The sequence below is a fragment of the Dermacentor andersoni genome, chromosome 5, assembly GCF_023375885.2.
Source record: "Dermacentor andersoni chromosome 5, qqDerAnde1_hic_scaffold, whole genome shotgun sequence".
Classification (NCBI taxonomy): domain Eukaryota; kingdom Metazoa; phylum Arthropoda; class Arachnida; order Ixodida; family Ixodidae; genus Dermacentor; species Dermacentor andersoni.
Window position 1 is genome coordinate 2,719,545 of NC_092818.1, and position 19,973 is coordinate 2,739,517.

Genomic DNA, 19,973 nt, shown 5'->3' on the forward strand with positions numbered 1-19,973 from the left:
GTCTATCTTCCGTGAAGAGACTGCTCAAGTCCGTAGTGTGGTGGCTACATATGATCCCGTACCTGAATGGATTTCGCGTCTGGACGCTTGTGTTTGTTTGCCAGAATTTTGAACTGTCATTGGACTGCATACTGTGTGTGAATTTGTTTTGTGTGCGTGTATGTTCATATGTAATGTAACTGCATTGATTTGACACTACCAATATTTCCATGCAATAAAGAAAAAAAAATCGAACTCATGGCTGAGTGGCAGCGTCTCCGTCTCACACTCCGGAGACCCTGGTTCGATCCCCGCCCAGCCCATCTTGCAAGCTGTTTTTTATTTATGAATTGCCTTCCGGGATTTTTCGCTAACGGCCGACGCCGACACCAACGCCGACGACACCGGCTTTTCTGCGGCACGAGCTCCTTAACGCTGTCGCGTTAAAATATCACGATACCATTTTGCGTTGATATTCGGAGGCTTAACAAGATTACCCCGAAAGGATGTATACCCGTTGCCACGTATCGACGACGCACTGGGGTGTTTGCAAGAAGCGGAGTTGTTTTCCTCGTTAGATCTCCGCTATGGCTACTGGCAGATGCGCCTTGTCTGTCGTGTTCTTTCGTCCTCGTAGCGCTCTCTTTGTTCTGCTCAACCAACTCGCCCACATCAAGCTTCTGCTGCTTCAGATGCCTATGGCTAAAGCTGAGTGCTCCGAACCCGCGCACGTCACACCAGCCGGCTTGTATGAGTTCACTGTGATGCTGTACGGTCTGTAACGCGCCCGCCACCTTTGAAAGCGTGATGGACGGCATCCTGCGCGGCCTGAAGTGGCATACTTGTCACCTCGATGACGTTGTCTTCTTTTCCTCTCATTTTCCGACCCATCTTCGCCATTTATATCACGTTTCGACAAGTCTCCGTAATGCTGGTCTCCAGTTTAACTTTAAAAGTTTCTATTTGCAGCTCGAAAACTGGCTATATTAGGCTATTTTGTCTCCAAAGAAGGCATTCTTCCTGATCCTGCTGAACTTCGCATGGTATCCGAATTCCCGAAGCCCACTAACTTGAAAGCGCAGCTTCAGTGGCCTATGCTCGTATTTTCGACGATTAGTTCGCAATTTCACTACTGTGATCTCACCCCTAAACCAGCTTCTCCTCAGCGACAATCAAGTTTCTACTTGGTCTGAAGCTTCTGATGGTGCCTTTGCAGCTCTTCGTTGCCCGCTTAAGTCTCCGCAAATCTTGCGCCATTTTGATCCGAGCGCACCTACATATCTTCACACTGACGCCAGTGCTGTCGGCCTTGGTGCCGTGGTCGCACAACGTAAGACCACTAATTTCATTTCACTTTATTTTATTAAAGACCCTCGTGTGAGGGTGTTACATAAGGTGTGGGACACATATAGGTTAACAACAGAATACACAAAAAAGTTTGGACGAGTTATACCAACAAAAATGATTATTGCGATGCCAGCGCACGCCTAATTTGGTTAAGGTATATAGATTGGCATGTGATGGCAGGAAGTTTTTGGGTAAGGCCGTTCCAGTCGCTAGCGGTCCGGGGAAAGATTGACGAAGAAAAGGTTTTTCTGCGTGTTCGTAGTCGAGATAGCTGCTGCTGATGTCCGGTGCGAAGAGAGAAACGTGGTGGGGGAGGGCAGATGTAGGGTTCCCGTGATAGCTCGGAATAAAAGAATTTATGAAATAAGCATAAACTAGCAATGTGGCGACGAAGTGCAAGAGTAGGTAGGTGGGACTGCGATTTCAGAGATGATATGCTGATATCAAAAGAGTACGAGGAATGAATGAATCTAGTAGAGCTGTTGTGGTATCCTGTGTTAGCTTCTGGTTTCGGTTTTGGGTCGTTTACGTCAGGGCGCCACTCAGCGCCAAACGCTGTAAGTTGCCTCCTGCTTCCCCTCGGAGAAATAAAATAGCATTCTTTTTCTGGTTCCCCCCGGCCACGGCGGCCGCATTTCTATGGGGGCGAAATGCGAAAACACCCGTGTACTTAGATTTAGGTGCACCTTAAAGAACCCCAGGTGGTCGAAATTTCCGGAGTCCTCCACTACGGCGTGCCTCATAATCAGAAAGTGGTTTTGGCACGTAAAACCCCATAATCTAATCTGTCTGGTTCCTGACTGAAGCAGTCCGCAGGCCACGAACACTCAAGTTCAACAAATGGCCACAGAGGGCGAAAAAATCGACCGCGCGGCGCTGCTAAAGAAACAGACATAGTACACCAATTAAAAAGGTTCCTCGTTGAGCTCATTATCTCCCGCTAGAGGCGCCGTAGTAAGCGCAATTTTAACCTACAAACTTTATTTAACAATAACCGAAGCGTTTGTATTACATGACAAAGAGTACAAAATTATCATTCCTAATTTACATTGTACTCTTTATCACAAACTTTGTTGTTTTTTGCCATTTTAAACGCAAAATATCGCTCAGCATCGTCGATCTCCCACGTGACCTCTGGCCTGGATTTAAAATTTTTACCGGTATGTTCCCGTTCACGGCAGGTACGGATTCGTTGGTTCGTACATCGGTTGGTTATTTTGTGCTAAAACCAGTTTATTTCGCTTCGATATCTGGCGTTATTTAACTGGGGTGTAAGCCCGAAAGCTATTTTTCAGTCGTGAGCCGTGTGGAACACGTCTGCATCGAAATGGGAGCCGGGTCCTGCTGCAACTGAGGACAGCAATACCGGTGAGTCGTTTAACATCGCTGCTTCAATCGCTATGTAATTTATTGGTATCGTTAACTTACAGGCGCAGGCAAGTTAACGAACTAGATGCTGCATTACATATGGGCAGTCAGGACCCTCCGTTGCTGTTTCCGAAATAAACTTTCAGTTGCGAGGCCATCATTACACACACATTCACGAAAGAGAAAGCGATATCGGAACGCGCGTCACATTTTTAGTCTCGTTGTAGCCGTAGCCATGGGTGACTGAGTAGCCTTATCGATATATTTTTTTTTTCGAGGCCGCTGGTAACTTCTTTTGTTCACAGAACCGAATAACACTTTGATAAACTGAAGCTAAAGTACTGAATTTAATGTATTAAACAGTTGCACGCATGATAATTCATCCATATTTCGTACCTGTTGGTTCCAAATGTTCTTGCTGTTCAGTTTGGGTTACCTCAGGACATTTTTGCAGTAGTGAAGCGGTGCATCAGGTTCATGCACAAAAAGAATGCATTATTTTTAATAGCTTCATGTCTTTCATCTATTTGCTTGTGAAACCAGCAGTGTGATCTCTTCTAGTGTATAAACGAGCGCACAAAGGTTCTCATTTGTGAGCTTAATAATACTTAAGCTGTTGATATGCATTGTAGTTACGCAGACATCAATTTTACGGAAAGTAACAATATTTATTTATCATGCTGCTTAAGCACCCTAGAACAAACAGTGCACATTTGCCTGTGTTCTGTAGTCACAAACCATTACAATGTATATGTCGCACCTTTTCGTATTTTATATTGCAAAATTGTGCTTATTCAATTTCTGATGCAGTCAAAATTTCTGTTCCAGACATGCAGTAATGAGGACAGCACCAGTATAAAGCGACACACTCCATGCACTAAACAGAAGCTGCTGCCTGCTACGAGGTCATTGTGTGGACTTTAGCTGCTACTACAAGGTAAACAACACCTGGTTCAGAAATAAATATGCTGATATATCCTGTATTGGCTTGCTACTATTGAGATACATGTCATTTGTTTGTAGCAGATTATATGAACGTTTGTTCATGTTTACATTTCAGCATAATTGGTTCAAACATAAAAGAAAACACTACGAGAGTTTGGATAATCTCTGCTGTATCTCATGTGCCACTGTTCTGCCCCAACAGAGTCTCTGCCAAGTACATCTTGGTGATCACGGGAGCCCCCATCTACACCAACAGGAAGGGGCCGGAGCCGAATTCGCAAGACCACGAACAAGAAAGCCATTCCAGTATAATTTGGATGAGATATCAAGTCTACGGACGACTGTTTCAAGAGTGAAAAGAGCCTCCGCCATCATTCCACCAGCACAGATATTGGCCAAGTCATCCAGGTACCTCAGCAACAAAAATTCTGTGTCTTCAGATGTGCCTGCAACCTCTCAACAAGCACAGATGATGCTGGCCAAGAGTGTTCCGTCAGCTTGCCCTTCCTTAGTGAGCTTCCTGGCCTTGCCAATTCGTGCCAAGTGTAATTTTGTTTCAATGAATGCAAGCTTTTTCATTCCACATTTTTGTTAGAGATCATTCCTCTTTTTCATATAAACATTAAGGGTCAACTAATTCTTTGTTCATATTTAATACCAATCACTGTCTAGAAGCAAGTACATCTGTAGCAGCATTTTCTAGTGTAGCTTGCCATGTGCAATTCCTCTCCTGAAATAACTGATGCGGCATTGGCGTGTGCCTTGCATTAACATTTACACTGTGTGCTATGTAGCATTTAACTTTTCTTAATGTTTTTGCCTTTCAGTGCTTGCAAGGTAGAGTGGCTTCTTTCTTGAATGCAAGCTTTCTCATTCCCATAATGAATTCCTAGTCTTATTCAGGATTGCTATTTTTGCTCGACAGCCTGTGTTTTTGTGCAAGCTACATTTAAGTGATTGATTGCAGAATCTGGTTTCGCTGCTGTCCGACTTGGCACTAGTCACCGTGTTACATTTCTCATATGTGGGAGCCTGGTTAGTTGCATTGGGAAACAGTCTCTCAAGGCAAGCACTTGCTCCTGCAGTCCGCACAGTGACATACGCTGCGAATTTATGCACACCGTGGTTGGTGCTCCCCGTTCCGTCCTTTCCTGCTGCTGCCGTGTGCAAATTATGCTTGTCACCTTCCATAACTTGGCATCAACAGAGACCTCATACATGATTACATGGTTCTAAGTGTATGAAGTTGATATCCACATGTGTGGAAACGCTTGCAAAATTGGCTGCAATATGGTGATGTCCACAAAACCGACCATGCCCATATTTAGAGAATGTGGGGCACCAAGTTTGAGTTACACATCAGTGGCATGCGAAAGAACAAAAAGAATCATGCAGGTTGGAAAGGCAGTAACGCTAAAATGCCGGGCACTCCACGCCACTGCGTTGGCTGCGGCAGCAGATGCTTGCATCACGCGATTGCTTCGCAATGCAAGTTGCTCATCTTCAACGGCTACTGTCGGTGCAAACACGTGGGACACGCTGTCCAATCTGCTTGCGCTGCTGGTTGTTGCTTGTTACCAGACTACCATGTGCCACGAAGGCAAGCACTATGCCTACAGTCGGACGGTTGAATGTGCCGCAAGCCACCCGTGTGGGTGTATGCTCGCTGTTGTCATGTGGATCGTAGCCAATGTATAAATCGAGCATTATGTTAGAGTATGCTGAAGTGATTTGATTGCAGAGTCTTGTTTCAGTGTTGTCCCACTTAGTCATAGTTGCCGTGTTTCATTTCTCGGATGTGTCAGACTAGTCAGTTGCATTAGCCAACAGCCTCTCGAGGTAAGCACCTGCTCCTGCAGTCCGCACAGCGACACAAACTCCCTGTTTACATGTACTGCGATTGGTGCTCCCTGTTTGTCCTTTCCTGCTGCAGCCGTGGGTAAAGTGTGCTTGTGGCCTTCTTTGGCTGCGATTTGGCGTGTACGGAGACTATCATACATGATTACATGGTTTGAAGTGTACGATATCCACATGGGTGGAAAGGCGTGCAAAATGGTTATTCCCAGAAAACGGACCATGTCCATATTTAGAGCAGCTGAGGCACCAAGTGTGAGCGACACATTAGCGGCCACCAAATGAACAAAAAGAAACGTGCATGTAGGAAAGGAGGTAACGCTAGAATGCCGGGTAATTCATGTCGCTGTGTTGGCTATGGCAGCAGGTGCCTGCGTCACCCGATTTGTTCGCAGTGCAAGTTACGGCGACTGTCGATGCAAACAGGTGGGGCACTGTCGAATCTGCTTGCGCTGCTGGTTGTCACTCGTTACTAGACCACCATGTGCGACGTAGGCAAGCACTGTGTCTGAAGTTGGATAGCTGAATGTGCTGTAAGCGACCTGTAGTGCGTGAATGCCCACTGTTCTCGTGTGGATCTTAGCCAATGTACAGTGTATTGTCTGAACCTTATGCGGTGATTGAATGCAGAGTCTAATTTGATAATGGTCGCCATGTTATGTTTCTTCGATGTGGCGCCCTGGTCAGCTGCGCGGGCAACAGTTTCCCGAGGTAACTGTCTGCTCCTGCAGGCCACACAGCGACAAAGACTCTCAATTTACATGCACCGTAATTGGTGATCTCCCCGTTCGACCTTTCCTGCTGCAGCCGCGGGCAAATTATGCTTTTGGGCCTTCATCGGCCGTGATGTGGCCCATATTGAGAATGTGGGGCACCAAGTATGAGTTACACATTAGCAGCCCCCGAAAAAACAAAAAGAAACGTGCTGGTTGAAAATGAGGTAACGCTAAAATGCCGACTAATCCATGTCGCTGTGTTGGTTGCGGCAGCAGATGCCTTGCGTCACCCGATTGCTTCGCAATGCAAGTTACGGCGACTGTCGATGCAAACAGGTGGTGCACTGCCCAATTTACTTGCGCTACTGATTGTCGCTCGTTACCATATCGCTATGTGCGACGACGAAAGTGAGCAGTTTACGAGCTCGCGTTAACAGCTTCAGCGTATCTCGAAATGCAAATTTTATTTCTGCTCTCATACGAGAAGCTGCACTCCTTTTCTTCTGCCAATAAAGTCGCACGTCCTGTTCACTCACTTGTGGCTTGTTTGTATGGGCGTCAGTAGAGGCTCTTTAGTCTCCTGGCAATTAAAACGCGGCAGCTGAGGCATGCCGCAACGCCAGCAAGGTGAGCACGGCGCCTACCCAGCGTACGCCAACGGAGTAAAGGGCCATATTGGATATTGCACTAAAAAAGAGCATTTCCGCTTCCTGTTAAAGCAGCGCCATCTGTCGGGCCCCGCGCTAAGTTCCATGCGCTGCCGCTTCTTATTTTCGAACCACTGTGGAAGGTACAGTTTCCCTTCTCTAAAGTTGTTTCTTTATTCTATGCAGTCCGGCTCTTTAATGCGGCGCTGCGCGCCCCGGCCGTTTAGGCCTCCTGCCGCAAATCCTCCGTCCGGCCACCGCGTCGAAGCTACAACAGCTGTTTTGAACTGATTCGAGTGAATTAGCAAGGTATACTTGCTTGGGACACCAGATGGGCGATGCATATTCTAATTTTGATCGAACTAATGATTTGTATGCGAGTAGCTTAACATGCTGGGGGGCAGAGTGGAGATGACGCTTTAAGAAGCCAAGCGTTTTGTTAGCGGATGAAATAATACTCGCGATATGGGCTATTCCGCGTAAGATCATGACTAAGATGAACACCGAGATATTTATAAGATTGGACAGGGTCGATAGGAACGTTAGAGATAGTGTAGGGAAACAAGAGAGTATTACTGTGACGGTGGAAAGATATATATTTGCATTTGTTTATATTAAGTGTCATTAGCCAGTCGTTGCACCAGTTTTGTACCAGATTTAGGCTATTCTGTGGGGATTGCTGGTTAAAGGCGTCAGTAAGTGTTTTGTAAATGCCGAATATGTGGTCGCCTACGCCAGTCGTCCTCTCACAAAACCTGTGGCCAATTAGTAACAGAAGAAAAGTAACTGGCCATCGTATGGGCTCTTCAGAAATTTCACTCATACCTCTACGGTCGATCCTTTGACGTGGAGACTGATCATCACGCTCTTTGCTGCTTGTCAAACTTCAAATACAAGTCGGGCAGCCTCGCTCGGTGGGCCCTCCGAATCTAGGAATATGATATCCGTGTGGTCTATTGCTCTGGACGCAGACATTCTGACGCCGATGCTCTCTCGCTCTTCACAGTTACTTCGGACGCCAGTACTTCTACCTAATGACATAATGTCTCACCATTTGACATCCTGGACATGGCCTCAGAGCAACGAAAAGACCAATGGGTCGTCGTCATGATATTCGATTTTATGTCAAATCCTCCGGCAGCTTCGGCACCTCGAGCGTTACGCCGACCAGCGCAGCATATCACCATCCGCGACGGACTTTTATACCGCCGCAGCTACCACAATGACGGCCGCACATGGCTCTTAGTAGCGACCCGCCACAATCGAAAAATTTATGCTCAGCTTTTTACTCTGACCCACAGTGTGGTCATGGTGGAGTGTCAATGACCTTCGCATACGATATTGCTACACGCGTGTGGTATTTGATTGTTTCAATGAGGCGCGTCGGCGCCATCCCTCGACAAAAGAGGAGAAAGACCGAACTGGGCTCGCGCTGTGAATCTAACCGGTCAGCGCTGCAACCGTTGTTCTAAATATAACCAGTAAATAGTTGCTCGTCTTACTGACTCGTCCTTCGCGTAATATTGTGGTGGAGGTGGACGGTTCCCCGTCTTCGCCACGGAGCTCTGAAGTGGCCGCACCGTTGCCTTCTCAGCCATGGCTTCCGATGGAACCACCCCGTCGTCATCTACACCTCCGGCGCCAACCACAACGTATGTTACGGTTCCTAGTCTCCGTGATCCTGGGACATTCTCCGCCCAAAATGACGTTGACGTCGACGACTGTCTCAGCACTATGAGCGTGTTAGCCAAAGCCACCAGTGGGACCCTACCATCATGCTTGCCAATGTGATCTTTTACCTGAACGGGACACCGCGTGTCTGGTTTCGCACCCATGAGATCGACCTCTCCAGCTAGGACATCTTCAAAGAGCGGCTTCGCGATTTATTTGGCAACCCGTTAGGTCGCGAAACGAGCTTGCCACCCGTGTCCAGTCATCGACCGAATCGTATGTCTCCTACATACAGCAAGTGCTCGCGCTTTGCCGGAAAGTCGACGAGCACATGACCGACGTTGACAAAGTGGGCTATATCCTAAAAGGCATCACGGACGACGCCTTAAATTTGCTCGCCTATAACGACGTTTCTACCGTCGACGCCATCGTCAAAGAATGCCGCCGCTTCGAGGTAGCTCAAAGCCGCCGCGTCGTCCCACAGTTTTCCCGGCTCCCAAACACCCCTGCCACGTCCTCTTGCTCCGCTCTTACCGCCACACGACCATTTCAAGAGAACGTCACACGTATCGTTCGCCGTGAGATTGAAGCGGCGAGTCTGGCCCCCCTTCATCCACGACCCCCTCACGGTACCTTTGACCACGGAATCCCCACTATTTCTGTTATTCAAACAGTTGTGCAGCAAGAAATTGCAAACCTTGGCATCCCTACCGCGTGCTCTGTCTCCCGATCTGATTCGGCACCCATTCCCATGTCCACAACCTGTAATGACCAGTATTTCGCTCCCAGACCACGCAATCCTGCTTGATGGCGAACCCCAGACGACAAACCGATCTGCTTCCGCTGCCACCGCGTTGGTCATGTATCACGCCACTGCCGCACCACCTGGATGCCGCCGTACTGGAGCTCATTCCCTGCTCCTCGCCCATACGCCGACGCTCGCCGTTATTCACCTCGCCGTCTCTATCCTACTTCTGATGCCCCTGGCAGCCGCTCGTCCGTGCGATCGCCATCGCCTCAACGCCGTCGCTCCCCGTTAACCCAACCTCGCCGCTTTTCCTCGCCAAACCAACGGACGGAAAACTAGGCCATGGAGCTCTTGAAGGTAGTGCTGCATCACGTTCGTCCTGTCCAAACCCTCCGTTGACGCTCCTCTCCAACACAAACCTAATTGAGGTAGACGTAGGTGGTGTTCCGTTCACGGCATTAACTGATACTGGAGCCCAAGTGTCCCCATGAGCGCTAACTTAAGTCGTCACCTCAAAAAAGTTCTTACGCCTGCCTTGGACAGGCCGGTGCGGCAGACGAGCTCGTATTTCAACGCGTCGTATTGCTACTCGGTTGGAGGCGCGAGGATAATGTCTCGTACCTCGGCTGCTTCGCGTGGTGTTAGATCCGCAGTAACGTGATGAAACTTTGTTTCTTGAGACACAATTCTCCTGGATGAAAATTTGGCTTCCACTTGCGCGAACCAAAGAGCAGGGTCTGCAAGCCAGAAACACGGGAGTTTTCGAGCGACGGCTGAGACGGCAGCATATCCCTGGGATTCATAGTCTATCCGTCGGGGCAGCGTCGGTGGCTGCCATACCGCTTAACGTTGCAGCTTTGCGCTTATTAGGCTACCTGTCCAGCATTGCTGAAAGCTGTAGCGCTTGCTTCTGGAAACTCCGGGTGACCATTTGTATGGAGGAGAGTTCTATCGTCACATTAAACTACTTAATTATTTATTACAATAGGTATACATGACTGTGTAGGAAAAATTCCACGAGCGTGTCTGTTCCACGCGGTAGCGTCTGGTCTGCTCCCCGGTTATGTGCCTAACATGATCTAATGTTTATTTTACCCGCGCCATCCGGCGACATACCGAGGCCGCTCGTGGTTGCCAGACGCTGGAGGCGAAACCGAAACTCGCTTAACCGAAACAGCAGGCTCGCACGCTGGAACAGAGTTTTTTGGCAACGCCTCCTGTGGTGCACACTTTCGGCTCTTGCGAGGAAGTTTCGGTGGTGCTTGAGCCACCGAAAAATTATTGGGCAAGAAATATTTCATCGGTAAATATTTCACTGACTTTTCGTGTTGTACGCAAGCACCAAATTTTTTTAGAAAGAAACGGCAGATGTTCAAGCGCCAATGTTGGTACAGTTTGCATGGAACGGCCCATACATAAATGAACTCATTGCGACAAACAAACGTCGTGAAGAGCACAGTTCAAGATGATAGAAGACTGGGATCGGGAGTTGCTATGTTTCATGACTAATAACAACAGCGCACTGAAAACGAAGATGAAAGGTTGCGTAGACACAAGGCACGCCTCCCTTCGTCTTCTTTATCAGAACGCGGTTGTTATTAGCCAAGAGTATAGCTGTCTTAACATAAAAACCTTTATAACCTTTGTATACCTACTTTCCTAACCATTAGGTAGGCAGAAAACTGGAATGTATCACCATCTGAATTGAATATTGAATTGAATATATCTTTATTTCCAACAGATTGGTGGAGACAGGGAAGAAAAGCTGCAAGTGCAGCTTGAAAAGATACCCTGCCCCCTATGACCACAAGACATGGTCAGCGCGGAGCTGCCGCGTGTTTTTAACAATACAAAAATACACAGTTTGCAAGAATGCATGAGAAGCGCTAAGTGAAAAGTGAGTAGTTGCGCGTAATTAAGTTACAAAACGTTTCACACATGACAGATGAAAACAAACATATGTATACACATATATATGTAATATAAATGTGAATAAAAAGCTGTAAACTCATCTAATCTGCACTTCTGAAATAGCTGACCGCATAAACATGAATATTAGTCCCGCTGATTAAGTCGAGAAAATTCTGATGGGGTAAGGGCACATATATCATTGCCAGATTTGTTGTAAGCATTTAAAAGCCTTGGTAAGTTGTTTTTTAGCATTTGTGAGCTGTAATTAGTTCTAACACCGTGCACTGTCCAGGGTTCTGTGTTTCTTGTGAAACGTGAGGGGACACGTTCTTCTAAACATAATAATTTAAAGATCGCTTTTCCTGTTTGTGTGATAAAACTTCTGCAAAAGTCAACGCCTATAGATTTCGTGCAGTGCGATAATTTTAAACTTGTGAAATAAATGGCCGGTGTGTGAATCATACGGCACATTTGCGAGGACGCGTACTATCCTTTTCTCTAATAAAAATAATTTGCTTAAATTCGTATCAGTTGTAGGGCCCCATACGAGGTGACAATAATTGAGATGAGAGGTGAATAAGGCGTTATATAATAGTACTTTAACTGATGTAGGAAGAAGGTAACGGTTTCGGCTTATTACACCTGTTATCTGATTCAGTTTTTGCGTTACAAAGTTTACATGGTCATTCCATAGCAGCGATGAAGAAAAATGCACGCCTAAGGTTTTGATGCTACAAATTCAATTGGAGCATTATTATAGGCTATGCCATGTAGTAAAAGGGAGGTGCTTCCTTTTGGCCGAAAAATTATAGCTTTAGTTTTGGTTGGGTTGACACATAAACAGTTTTGCTTAGGCCATGTACTAAGTTCAGGAGCACTTCATTTGATATGGTGATAAGCTCGGTGTAAGAACGTGATGTTATAAATATGCTGGTGTCGTCTGCGTAAATTAAAAATTTTACATTGAAATGAATATTTACAATATCGTTAACATATAGATTAAAAAGCAAAGAACCCAGAATGCTGGCTCGAGGTACTCCAGAAAGTATAAACCTCTCTTGGGACATGAAGCTATTTATCTTTACATATTGGCGTCTATTTTGAAGATACGACTTCAGAAATTCAAGAGGAAGTACTCTAACTCCATAACGATAGAGCTTATGAAAAAGAATATTGTGGCTAATATAATCGGACGCTTTACTGAAATCTACAAATAAACCGAGAGTTATGAGCTTGTTTTCGAAATTGGTAAGGATATATTATTTATGATGCAGATAGGGCTAACTCTGCAGACTTGTCTTTTTGAAACCCATACTGAGATACGCTAATTAAGTTGTGCTTATTACAGAATGAGTTTAACGTACAAATATTTTCTCTAAAGCTTTGGAAAAGATAGGGAGAACAGGTATGGGCCGGTAATTATTTATTTCTACCTTGTTGCCTTTCTTATGAAGTGCTGTTACTCTCGCACTCTTCATCTTTGCAGGAAAAACACCAGTTGAGATGGATAAGTTGTATATGTTTGCATGTAGTTCAGTGATCTCATGTTGCACAAGTTTTACGGGTGTTATTTGCATCCCATCAGGATCAATTCATGACCAGTTTTTAAAACTAGAAAATACTGTATGCACTTCATGAACATCTGTAGGCTGGAAAAAGAGCGTGTTTTGATTTGGAGGGAAAGTAAGGTCAGGAAGTTTTGCAGAAGTAACATAGGTATCGCAATACACAAAATGTTTATTAAACTGTTCGACCATTTCCTGCCGTGATAACTTCTGTCCTTTGTAAGCAATTTGTTCTATAGACTCGCTCCTTCTTTGTCGCCCCAATATAAAATTCAGGTTCTTCTAAAGTTTATGGCTCTGAGAGCAAGAAGAAAACATCTGGAAATAATGTGCATCTTTTGCTTTTCTTAAAGGGAAGCTGAAAGGTTTTCCAGAAAAAATGAGTGAACATCCGTACATAATGGTTTTCAACCCTCCGAATTCGAATATCGTATCGAAATTGGGCGAAAGAAAGCGCAAATATATTTTATTTCGACGAAACGTGCAGCAGCGGACACGCCCAGCTCGCGCGTATCGTTTCCGCCTGTGATTGGTCGGGCGCCTCGTGACGTCAACACTAGTAACCGACCGCTGCCGCTACACATGAAGCGTGGTGCCAGGTAGTTTGGTGCAGTTTTTCTGAGACGGTAACGGAAAATTTAGAGAGACTGCGTTTTTCTGAAGAGTTCGGCGTTACTCCCTACATGTACGAGCCGATTGCGAAGAGCCGGCCTCTCGAAGAAGCAAACGATGCTGGTGCGAGCAGTGCTTTCGACGCGAACGAAAGCACAGTCTTGGGATCTCCTCGTGTTGGAAATGCTCTTAGGTGAGTATGTTTTTTGCAAAGCGATCTCGTGATCTCGCCGATCTAGTGAGCTCGTTTCCGGTCAAACAACTGTAGTGTTGTGTTCCTGCATGCCTCCTCGTGGAACGTAAGCGGGGATGCGATCGTCGGCATTTGTGCGCTGTCCAAAGCTGTCAGCAATCTACAAAGACGGTTTAAACGCGTGAAAAGCTTCCCGGTTCATGCAGTACGTGTAATGACCTTCATCTGTTGACTACCACGTTGACTTCCACTCAGGTTGATTACCACTCACGTTGACTACCACGCACGTTGACTACCATTCTACATACACGCAGACGCACCAACAAAAGAATGCAGGGTCGATCGAAGCAGATTACGATGGCACGCACGCAGAAACAAGCGCGGTCAGGCACGGTCGCGGACGCTGCGAAGGAACGAAACACTAGAGTTGACGTCAGAACACCACGGTTTCCGGTCTCCGCTCGCATCGTCAGCGTCAGCAGCAGCGCGCGGCATTCGACGGGGGGCGGAGCTACAGCGCAATTTCAACCGACGATTACGTCGCTCCTAATTGAAAAAAAAAAAACCCAAATTTTACCTACATAAGGTTCCCGCATCCGTATATGAGCGTCTTATTGAATTCGACAGACTCTTCAGCTTCCCTTTAACTGTTTGGCTAGTTTATTTCTATACTCCTTGAAAGCCTTCAGGCCAGCAGGGTCACGGTATTTTACAAATTTACCATTAAGCTGGTCGCGCTTCTTTATTTTCTTAAACAGGTATTTTGTTAGCCAAAGCTTTCTGAAATATATATGCTTACTTTTTTGCAGACGAAGTGTTTTGAATACACGTCAAGAAACATTGTGATAAGCTTAGTGTAAGCCACTTCCGCATTATTTCCTTGAAGGATATTATCCCAGCTTACGTCGCTTAGTTGAGCCTGAAATGCCTGCGGCGCTTGTTCAGTAATGTCCTGATAAAATATGTCAGACGCGTTGCTGCGTATCGCAATATGTGCACTTTCAACGTACATACAAATTGGCATCTGATCACCTATGCAATGCGCCAAAACACAACCGCTAATACATGAAGGGTGATAACTTGTCAAAAAGAGATCAAGCGTAATTTCACTTGTAGCTGTAACCCTAGTTGCTGATTATATGGCATTATTGCAACCGTTCCGGACAAATGTGTTTAAACTCGCGCGTCGTTGCGTTTTCACAACCCATATCAATATTCATGTCGCCACCAATAACTACACATTTTTGATTTTCACTGGCGAATGACAACAGATTATCCATAAACATGAAAAAAGCATTCAAACTGCCATCAGGTGGTCGGTAACAAACAGCAAATAACGTCTCATTGGTTTCAACACATAGAACCTCAATATTTTCATCCGTGCACGAAAAGTTGCCAGATAGATCACATGATATAGACTCATTTACCAACAAGGAAACACCTCCTCCACGCCGTGATTCTGTTTAAACAGAAAATTTTCTTATTAGATAACTGAAAAATATTGCTAGCATCAGTGTACCACATTTCAGTAAACATCACTACATCGCACAAGTTTTCTATTTCTGAGAAGAAGGTTTCCAGTTCTGTTTAATTATTCGCAGATTGCACATTTAAATGTATACAGCTTAATACTATTTTTTGTACGCGTAGTGTACAGAACCATTCGGTCTTTGTTTTATAGCCTAGGTGCATAATGGTTCTATTGAGCTCAAAAATATCTCTTATTGATGAGCTAGGGCAGAAAGGTCGTCAGAACATTTTACAAGAACCGCAGGATCCACCATTTTTACGTACCAGGACTTTCCCATTAGAACACCAAGCACACCTATAGCCAGAACTTTTTGCCCATTCTTTAGCACAGTAGAGAAGCTTTCTTGTACGGAGGGTCAGGCTTTCAGCTATGTAAACCCTATCCTCACTGTTTGTCAGGTTTCGTGTCAGGTTTCGACAAAGTCAGCAATATTATTACTATTATGGATGAAATAGTTCAAGTGGCTGAGGAGTTCTACAGAGATTTATACAGTACCAGTGGCACCCACGACGATAATGGAAGAGAGGATAGTCTAGAGGAATTAGAAACGCCACAGGTAACGCCGGAAGAAGTAAAGAAAGCATTGGGAGCTATGCAAAGGGGGAAGGAAGCTGGGGAGGTTTAGGTAACAGCAGATTTGTTGAACGATGGTCGGCAGATCGTTCTAGAGAAACTGGCCACCCTGTATGCGCAATGCCTCATGACCTCGAGCGTACCGGAATCTTGGAAAAACACTAACATAATCCTAATCCATAAGAAAGGGGCCGCCAAAAACTTGAAAAATTATAGACCGATCTGCTTACTGTCAGTTGCCTACAAACTATTTACTAAGGTAGTCGCAAAAGGAATCAGGAACACCTTAGATTTCCGTCAACCAAAGGACCAGGCAGGATTCCGTAAAGGCTACTCAACAATATACCATATTCACACTATCAATCAGGTGATAGAGAAATGTGCGGAATATAACCAACCCTTATATATAGCTTTCATTGATTACAAGAAAGCGTTTGATTGTGTCGAAACCTCAACAGTCATGGAGGCATTACGGAATCACGGTGTATACGAGCCGTATGTAAAAAGACTGAAAGATATCTATAGCGGCTCCACAGCCACCGTAGTCCTCCATAAAGAAAGCAACAATATCCCAAGAAAGAAAGGCGTCAGGCAAGGAGATACGATCTCTCCAATGCTATTCACATCGTGTTTACAGGAGGTATTCAGAGACCTGGATTGGGAAGAATTGGGGATAAAAGTTAATGGAGAATACCTTAGTAACTTGCGATTCGCTGATGATATTGCCTTGCTTAGTAACTCAGGGGACCAACTGCAATGCATGCTCACTGACCTGGAGAGGCAAAGCCGAAGGGTGGGTCTAAAAATTAATCTGCTGAAAAATGAAGTAATGTTTAACAGTCTCGGAAGAGAACAGCAATTTACAATAGGTAGCGAGGCACTGGAAGTGGTAAGGGAATACATCGACTTAGGGCAGATAGTGACGGCGGACCCGGATCATGAGACGGAAATAATCAGAAGAATAAGAATGGGCTGGGGTGCGTTTGGCAGGTATTCTCAGATCATGAACAGCAGGTTGCCATTATCCTTCACGAGAAAAGTATATTACAGCTGCGTCTTACCAGTACCCACCTACGGGGCAGAAACCTGGAGGCTTACGAAAAGGGTTCTTCTTTAATTGAGGACGACGCAACGAGCTATGGAAAGAAAAATGATAGGTGTAACGTTAAGGGATAAGAAAAGAGCAGATTGTGTGAGGGAACAAACACGGGTTAATGATATCTTAGTTGAAATCAACAAAAAGAAATGGGCATGGGCAGGACATGTAATGAGGAGGGAAGATAACCGATGGTCATTAAGGGTTACGGACTGGATTCCAAGGGAAGGGAAGCTTAGCAGGGGGCGGCAGAAAGTTAGGTGGGCGGATGAACTTAAGAAGTTTGCAGGGACGACATGGCCACAATTAGTACATGACCGGGGTTGTTGGAGAAGTATGGGAGAGGCCTTTGCCCTGCAGCGGGCGTAACCAGGCTGATGATGATGATTATTATTATTATTATTATTATTATTATTATTATTATTATTATTATTATTATTATTATTATTATTATTATTATTAGGTTTGTTCGCGAGCCAAGCATCGGCCAATTCCTGGCATGCAAAACGTACGATCATTCCTCGCGGCTTCCCGGGATTTCCAGGTAACCTATGTAGGGCTACGACATCTTGCCTGCACTACAAAGCAGCCTGTAATCTTCCGGCGACTCCATTTACTTTACTCCACAGGTCTCCGTCATCCTCAATCACACCTTGAATTTCCAGATTTAATCGCCTGCTCCGTCTCTCAAGATCCTCAACATCAGATTCCAGCTGTGAAAGCTACTGAAATGCGCCCTGTTTCTCAATTTTCTCCAACCGGTTCTTATCGTGTTTCATATCTTTCTCATGAGTATCCAGCCACTGTTGAATAGCGTCGAAAGGATCAGACAAGACCTGAACAGATTTTTCCATGCATGAAATCTGGGCAGGATGCTCGAGAACAGAACTTAGCTCGCGGTCAATTTCTGCCAACTTAACAAGGTTGTTGTTTTCAGATGCTTGATTTGCAACGGGAACATGGCTCTTGCCACCGACAGGCTTACAGAATGAGCATTTCCACGTTTTCGGTGATGTCTCGCGCTTGCTATTAAACGCCTTTTCAGATACTCCAGAACAATCCCTTACATGAAAAACAAACTCGCACTCAGAGCAAACTAGAACCCGGTCAGCATCGTCCAGCGAAACTCGGCAAGCACTGCAACGGCCCGTTTTGCACGTCTTGCACTATAAGAAGGAAGAAGGCTGCGGCACTTCAAGAGACACAAAACACGTTGAAGTGTTCAACTGTTTGATGCACTTCGACGGCAGCAGCGGAGCAAAAAAAAGTGAAAAAAAAAAGGGTGAGGTAAGGCAACCAACCTGGGAATTGCAGAAGAGCAGTTTAGAAACGTGTGCGATGCGCTCCGGGGCTGCGGTCAAGTGATGGGAAACGCCCCACGAAATGATCAAGATTGTTGATCCATGCCAGCAGGGGATGCACACGTCAGTGTCCAATTTCTTGCCGCGTGAATTTCAAAGAAGAAAGGCCGCTGGTCCGGCGATGTCGGTGTGGTTTGGCACACCAGAGTGGCAGTCCCGCAAACGTTGTACGCTCCGCATTTGCTTGTAAGTCCGTGGCGAAAAACCTGGGAATTGCAGAAGAGCACTTTGGAAACGTGTGCGATGCGCTCCGCGGCTGCCGTCAAGTGTCAATCATCACCATGCGGATTTGCGTGGTGATGGTTGCGTGACGTACTTCCAAGGAAGGGATTTTAGGTGCAGCCCAGCAAAAAAGACTGTCATGTTAAAATTACCAAACAACGTATCCGAAACCATGCGAACGAATAACTCATAGGAAACATGTTTGAATGAGTAGCGCGACACCTCCTCTACAAGTACGCGAAAACTTTCTCAATAAAGAAAGCAGACCATCGTTCTCGGATACGTGCATCTGATCAGCTGGGAAACATCAATTTAAAAAAGAAATTGGAGAGCTAGGCAATCCACATAGAGAGGATTGGAGAGGCCTGTGTCCGTGAGACGTCTGTCTTGAGCAGGCTACAGCTGTAGAGCCTTCACGGCAAACTGAAAGCTTCCCAGCGCGTTGTGTGTGCTGAGTTCGTTGGACGTTTCACAAGCTGTCGAAAAGTTACGCAGTTTTTATTGCGCCAGTAATGGTGCCCAACTCGTCTTCTCCACAGAAGGAACGCCCTGACTGGTCTTCCGGTGGATATTGGTGAGGAGGTGCCCATGCTCGAGTTTCTCAATGTAGGACGCAACAAAATTACCACCTTGGACGAGCGAAGTCTGGCTCCCCTGAGACGAAACGGAACCTACGTGTACCTTTTTGGTAGGTGCGAGCCCACATGGTAATTTCCAATATTTTATAATTCATTCATATCACAAAGACAAGAGAGAGACATGAAGTGCGGCAATGTAGTGATACAAGCATGGCGTTCTGAATAGTTGAATTTTTCGTGGTAGTCCTGATGCAGGCAATGGTGCTGCTGAAATGGTGCAGGTAATGTGAATAGATAGATTGCTCTAGTCTTGGGGCTTTTTGTAAAAAAAAGTAGTGTTCAAATGTTTCGCAGGCTCTGAAAGTAAAGATCGTTTGAGTGGTTGTGGCAGGAGGCGCTTTGATTGCTGTCATGCTGGAAGGGTGTCACAAAATGTGTCCCTAGAAAATAGGTCTCGCCGGAACAACTTGATTTTATTCGGCCTTCCCGACACCATGAAGGACACATGGGCTGAATCAGAGGAAAAGATTCCGTCCTTCTGTACAGAGAAATTAAATGTGTCACTCGAACTAAAATCTATGGAGACAGCACATAGAATAGGGCGGTACTTTGAGCACAAGAAAACACCGGTAATAGTACAATTTATATCCTTTAAAGAAAGACAACGTGTCCTTGAGGCCGCTTCGAGGCTAAAGGGAACAGAATTTGGCATTAGTGAAGACTACTCAAAGAAGGGTTGTTTTGAGCGCGAGAAGTTACTTCAGTTTCCTAAATCACGTGGCGGTGACTTGAAACTTATCTTCAATAAGCTCAAGACAGGTAAAAAGACCTACAAGTATAATGCTAGTTCTGATGACGTAATCGAGTTTGACGGACAGCCGTCACAGTTCGCTACATCTCGGAAGACAGCTCACAACCTGAATTTCATTGTCGTGAATTGTTGAAGTCTAAAAAATTAAAGAAAAAAACATGACTGAAACCACATGTAGTCATTGGCACAGAGTCATTGCTAGATAGTTCAGCCTACAACGGCGAACTATTTCCGTCAGACTGCAC

The 19,973-nt window shown here is 45.6% G+C and overlaps 1 protein-coding gene across 2 annotated transcripts in view; it reads left to right on the forward strand.

Moving 5' to 3' along the window:
• The window catches only part of LOC126529899 (uncharacterized), a 70,509-nt gene that overhangs the window by 40,951 nt on the left and 9,585 nt on the right, over window positions 1-19,973 (forward strand). Inside the window, exon 2 of one of the 2 annotated variants that reach the window (XM_050177353.3) lies at window positions 18,879-19,027. The exons of the other annotated variant lie outside the window; for it this stretch is intronic. Within the exon in view, the coding sequence (XP_050033310.1) occupies window positions 18,879-19,027 (149 nt within the window). The remainder of the gene's footprint in view (window positions 1-18,878; window positions 19,028-19,973) is intronic. 2 annotated transcript variants of the gene reach the window in all.